General features: G+C 39.0%; 1 protein-coding gene across 1 annotated transcript; it reads left to right on the top strand.

Annotated features, from left to right (window-relative positions):
* The first annotated feature begins 5217 nt into the window (after window positions 1–5217).
* Window positions 5218–6667, top strand: LOC129771553 (28S ribosomal protein S31, mitochondrial). Its single transcript, XM_055775302.1, has 3 exons — window positions 5218–5374; window positions 5441–6018; window positions 6075–6667. Exons 1-3 carry the CDS (start codon window positions 5343–5345, stop codon window positions 6617–6619), a joined length of 1155 nt encoding a protein of 384 aa, XP_055631277.1. The 5' UTR covers window positions 5218–5342; the 3' UTR covers window positions 6620–6667.
* The last annotated feature ends 10 nt before the right edge of the window (window positions 6668–6677 follow it).

The following is a 6677-nucleotide window of genomic DNA, read 5'->3' as shown; positions in this document are numbered from 1 at the left end:
GTTGAAGATTGGAATGTAACGTCAACAAACATGATTGTCAAATCGTAGTTCCCTCACCCTTCGGAAATAATCTGGCCTCGTAGCGTGCTACATTAAGGCGAGTTCACAGCTGATAAAACAGACTCCGCTCTGGGCCAGGACTAGGATTGAGCGATCTTTATAGAAGATCGATCTTGTAAAAATTTTTCCAAACGGTTCCAAGGATCTGATTAAATTGTTACCAAAAAATTGGGGTTTGTCGAACCGATCCTTGAAAGAGTAAAAGTTTTTTTTATTTATCTGTTAATTCCATAAGAGTATCGTCTTTTCTTTAAACAGCGAATACAAACTTTATATTTATATTCAAACATCAAAAGCATTTTGTTTTGTCCCTGAATATGGCGGTCATAGCCACAGAGCATTCATCTTGTGCCGTCAGCGACTCGTTTTATTAAATAAATTAATTAAAAAAGCATCATTAGAAATTCAACAACTGGTATCTACCCACAACTCAGCTGACAATGATCCCACAAAGTCAATCTGACATACGTCGGACATTTTGTCGAAGCCGATTTTCGATTTTGACGCCAGTTCTAAAAACAACATTTCGTATCGACGGTATTGTTGTTTTACTCATCCATATAATGCTAGAGGACGCAAATTTATTACTTACTTTGATGTTGGTTATTCGGATGCTTTTCGTGTCATTTTAAACTAAAACCATGCTTCCGAGAGAATACAATGCCATTGGTTGCATATTTCATCACGGTTTATACATCTGACTGTTTCAAGTTTTCATGTTCCGGCAGATGTTGTTGCAGGTTTGGTTACGAATACTGTGGTGATCCCGATTCGGATCAAGTATGAGATACGGAGGATTTGGATTTGTTTATCTCTCATAGAGCATTAAACACGTCTTACGCTCCCGGAAATATAATTAATTCCACCGATCTTTTTACAAATAGTCACCCATATTCCGGATTTGATTTAATGCAACAATGTAATCCCAATGTTCTGGAAAAAGGTAGTGAAGATGGTGGAGTTCAAGCGACATAGAATGCGCTGCCATAACTATTTCTCAAATCGTGACGTCAGTATTTGTGTTTATACTTGATTGCCTACCACATCCATGTAAAAATGCTAATTTCAGTAAGTGTTTTATCAATAAAAAAACATATATTTTATTGAAGTTCGCGTGGATTATGAGTATAATGTGTTGGCGTGCAGTGGATATTTGTGAAATCACGTCGAAAAAGACAAAAGTGATATTTTAGTAAGACATTTTTACCCAAGGCTATAGAAACAAACGAACATTCATTATTTTTACAATACCATATTGATATGACCATGGTTCTCAGTGTCGGTGTTTGTGATGTTGGAAAATAGTCTTTATTTAAACAGCATTTCCCTGAAAAGTTTACTGCTTTTGAGGACTAAAACTACGACTGCTCTCTGGGTCTCTTTACCACAAAAATAATGGCATATATCACAATACAATTGTCATCTGTTCAAAGACAAACAGTTCAAGATTTCATGAGAAACTTGGCTCAAATAATCATGAAACCATCGGTATTTTGAGCATTGTTTGTTTTCTTCATATACACTTCATATAGAACGCAAATAATTACGACACCATTTTTTGCTTGCCATTACAAATATTCTTCGCCTACTGTTTCACCTCGATATGTAGCTCATTGATGTAATTCAATCGTATCAAATTCAATTAGGTGGTGCAAATGAGGCAATTTCGTACCAAAATTCTATATTGACGAAATTGTGGTTCATGTTGCATTTCTGTGAAACGAAAATGGTAATGGATTTTCGGATGGAATAGGAAGATGTTTAAAATAAAAATTATGAATGCAAATTAGCTTTTTCGGGTATTTACGTATTAACACCACTAAATGCAATTTTTATTATGAACTAGCTTGCCTTTTTGAAATTAACACTATCACTTTTATTCCGAAACCCGATCGGGTTTGAAATTAGCAAAATGTTGCATTTTATAACCCGTTCGACTTCGATTAAGCACATATCGCAATCCGTTCGACTTCGAAATATTTTGAAATTTGTTTTTAACATTGCAATGATGCCAAATTTGCAGACATGTTTGCAAATTTGCTGATAATTGATTTTTGTCACAAATTTTATTCTGTCGCAGACTCATGTTTTCAGTTGCAGACTGTAGGTATATGGTATTTCTTTTCATTATGACTTCGTCGCTTGCTAGTTGCTAGAGGATCCAATTAGCCAGATAAGGAGTCGATGCTGTCCCATACGCGACGGTTTGTAGAACGTATGTTTGTAGTGGTTCGTCCGGAGAAAATCGCCAGAATTTGCAAAGGTACCCGTAGTCTTCGGGGAAGTGTAGTACTTGGATTTTTCAGCGTCCGATACGAAAATGATTTCGTGTGTACGGAAACGCATGACAACAAAAACGCGTTGAAAATGACGCGCAGCTTAGTAGTTTTGCTGTTCTTTAGTATAACGGGGTGATGTAGGAGATACTTCGGGAAAATCCCATCTCCGAAGTCACTGAGTGGCGCCATAAGATCCAGTCGCAGAAACACGACCATGTAGTCTCGATACTTCAGAGCGATCGAAGCATCACGTGACAGTCGATTTTCCAGCAAGCGAAACAGATGCAGATCCGATTTCTTGTTGTCTTCCAATCTGCACTAGAGATTCCTTCAATGGAAGACGAGCCATGTGTCGACCCGATGCGACAGTACGCTGGAAGAACTCTTCACAGGCAGTTTCGCCTGGAGAATAATTGGTACCAAATGGGTCCTCCTCAATTTTCCATATCATTCTGCAGACCGGCTAGGGTTGCAACGTTGCAGCAAACAGAAGATTGGCGTTGATTTTGAGTAGTTCGGCCTGACTACCCATCCAAAGCGGAAGGAGTTATAAAAAAGATGTAAGTCTCGCGTGGCATTTTGAATGGTTTCTCGAGTGGTCACCCGGAAATTCGTATTTACCACTATTTTCCAAACAACGGTCTGCTGGTCTGGAATGGTAACGGTACTACCGGAAAGTCTAGAAGTACTCCCAAGAGTTGTCTCGATCGGAACACATATTGCAAGCTATGGACGCACAACCCATTATTGACGATGTCCTATTGTCGCAGCTCACGTTCGTGGTACAATTTTCTGGGACCGGATTTCAAGAAAATCAATCAAAGCCATTCCAGCAAGCATTCATGATAACGGCACAAGGGGACTAATGAAAGATTGCAAGCGACTGTTGCAGGATGCTATCTTTAAAAAAAATATATAATGAAATTGACAATTTGATAGATATAAGTGTTTATTATATGTTATTTATTGTTGCTTCGCTTTCCCATTCTCTGGCTCATTTTAATTGACAAATATTGCCTTCCGATATTGCGTTCTCGAGTAGGCTGGAGCAATCCAATAAGGATTTCCTTCTGCCTCCTTAGCATATTTGATAATTGTCTCGCCAGTATCTTCCCCTCTTTTGCTCAGACCAAGATTCCTAATAACACACGACGACAAGGTGCCTCCGGAGTTGGCAACACACTCTCCTTATCCAATGGTAATAGGCAAATGTGGTTGTTTGTATTTTATAGGATCCAAACGATCTTTCTCCAGCTTCTTTCGATGAGTGCGAGACTACTCCTGACGTAATATCGACAACGCGTAAAGAGTAATGACTTGGGCAGCTCCGATCACTTCCGCATCCTTTTTCCGACGATAGGTACGAACCGCGGAAACTTTGGCTCCTCTCATACTTCGCTTCTCATCGCACAATCCGTGGATAGTTCCATTTTCACACCCAAGGAATATCTGGTTCAACTTCGAATGCCAATGAGTCCGAATTACGAGCGAATCAGTCATTGGAATAGTCGTTACTGTTTCGAAGGAACACAAAAAGAGAAAATTAGCATTTTGTCCTTACGGTAGAGACTTTTGTTTTTGTTTTGGTTTCACAGTTGTCTGACTGCTGCTATGAAAGTTTGAAATTCGAATTTCACCGCCTGTTTGAATTTGAGGTGAACGGGTAGAATTTAAAGTAAGATCCAATCGCCGATCGTGTACCAGAATAGGGGTGAATTGCATAGCAAGGTTTTCTGATTTGCACAGCACGACTGGATTTGATTTGAATGGATTTCAGAGTGCGAAATTGCGATCTATAAGGCAATTCTGATTCGATCGAATGCTAGAATCAGGATGCATATGCGATACACAAAAGTCGATTTTAATTTATAATTTTTATTTTGAAATGTACATTTTCGCCCTTTAGAATGCATCGAATGCAAAAACACAGAACACAAATTCGCATTGACGGCATTGAGCTTTTTGTTTTATTCTTGCAAATAGACGTCGCAATGTACGCTGTTCGTGGCCGAGATGAAGAATAGAAGGTATAGAAGGAATAGAAGATTCACAGATTTTAGTTCTGTTAAACTTTGATTGTATTAGTAGCCAAGAAGATAGGAAGTTCACATACTAGGCATACCAGTCAGTTACTCAAATGATACAAAGCTGAAAGTGTCAACGAATAACGTTGCAATGTCTACTATGTTTGGATTTTAGAGCAACTTCATGGACGTTTATACCTTGTCAGCAATTGTAATTACTTTTTTCACAATTAGGGTGCTGAGCACTCCATTCGTTCAAAAGTAAGACACAATTAAAGTAAATTAAATTTATTTTTCATGTGCATTTTACAAGAAAAAGAAATGAAACCTTTTTTCCCATACACTGTCAAATGTTTCCCCGTCAAAGGAACAACATATTCCGTGACTCAGACTTTGTTCTTTTACATTTTTGGTCGACGTAACAAGAAGAAACATTGAATTGAATCAAGTTTAGAACACTTATTTTATTTTATTTTATTTTTTAAATTTAATTTGTTTTCAACTGGCTCAGCAACGTTAAGCTAGAACACCTCTAATATACTGAAATTTAAGTTTCTGCTAAAGTATCAGTTGGGCCCTTATGATTTTGAACGCTAGCATTGATTTTAGAAAAAAAAGCTGGTTCGTTCATTTAATCTGCATATTTTTACTATTAATAACAACACTTTTCCTATGTAGTGGACTATTATAAGAAAAGTAACATCTATAAACAAAATGTGTGACGTCACAGATATAAAAATCTTCCCACCTTTCATTTTCCATCTGGGTTCGTGGCCAAAATTAATAAACGATCCATGTGATGATTGCCAACCCTTCAGAAACGACGAAGCGTTGCTGATAAACAGTCATCATTTCAGAATCAAATATCGTAAACATGTAAACAACACCACGAGATTGGAGTGAGCTTAGCAGATTGTGGTGTTTCGTTTAGAGAAATCGCAAATTACATACTTAATTTGCCTTCAATTAGTGTTTCAAAATGTTTAGAATTTCACTTTACCGCTTTGGGCTGTAAGTATCATAACAGGGATTCTTTTACCGTACGATATCGTTAATTGGCCAATGATATTTGTTAAGGTTACATAAGAATTTGAACGCCCGGTTGGTCATCAACTGTTGCGACTTCAGTTCGGATTCTGGTCAACAAAATGATGATAGCGGAAAGAAGCAAGCTCAACCGGAGCAGACTGATCAGAAAAAGTCAAGTGAAAAATCTACGGCCGCTTTGAAGCGTCTCAACGAATTGCTAACGATGATGAACACAGACAATCAGGGAGAGTTGGCGCAACTGGTTAAGAAAGTCAATATCGCCCAGCCACCAAAGCAGGAAAGAGAAAAAGCCAAAAAGAAGCAGCAAGCGAAAGATTCCGGCTCCGATTCTGATTCGGATGACGAGAAACCGAAGGATTTGCTCCAGGCAACTCGTAATGTTGCCAGTTCTTTGGGCGGAGATGCAAATAAAACCGAGGCAGAATTGTTGAAGAAACTTTTAGGGGGCTCAGATTCGAAGGAAGCAGTCCCTGCAGGAAACTTGAAAAATGTAATCACCGGAATGCAAGTTGAAAAGGAAGGAGGCGATAGGACAAAAGGGATACAGTTGACCCGAAGCAAGCTGGTTCGGAAATCAATTGAAAGTAAAGGAAGAAGAGACCAAGGTAAAATGCATTTTTGATAAAATATATTGTCTCTATACGAACTTGTATATTTGTAGCCGAGCCTCAAAAGTTTTACGAAAAGAAAGAAAGGAATCGTCTGACTGTGTTACAACCCACCGGAGCGAGTGTGAAGCTATTCGAGGAGGAACCACTCAACATTTTTACCGATCCATCCGTCGCCAGAGAAAGCCCAGATATTTTGAAAACGTGGAAAAAGCTTCAGGACCGTGAGCTGCGTTTGGCTGTAACACATCCACCCGCCAACTATTTCCAGAAGATGGCTCTCTGGACGGAGCAAGGTAAATTGTGGAAGTTCCCTATCGATAACGAACAAGGGCTGGAAAGGGAGGCTGATGTGTCCTTTACCGAACACATCTTTTTGGAAGAGCATCTCGAACCATGGTGTCCTAAGCGCGGTCCCATTCGACATTTCATGGAGCTGGTTTGTGTTGGCCTCTCCAGAAATTACCATATTACCGCACAGGAAAAGAAGGAACACATACTATGGTTCCGAGATTACTTCGAGCAGAAAAAAGACATCCTCAAGCATGCTATCGTGCAGCAGCCGGTTGTGTCCAGTGACAAGCAGGTTGAGCTGTGAAGAGTTCGATGTTTCGTGAGTAGCTTAATACATGAATACATAAATGAAGGACTATGTT

The sequence above is a fragment of the Toxorhynchites rutilus genome, chromosome 2, assembly GCF_029784135.1.
Source record: "Toxorhynchites rutilus septentrionalis strain SRP chromosome 2, ASM2978413v1, whole genome shotgun sequence".
Lineage (NCBI taxonomy): Eukaryota > Metazoa > Arthropoda > Insecta > Diptera > Culicidae > Toxorhynchites > Toxorhynchites rutilus.
Note: the sequence above shows the minus strand (reverse complement) of the source record. Positions and strands in the feature narration are given on the sequence as shown.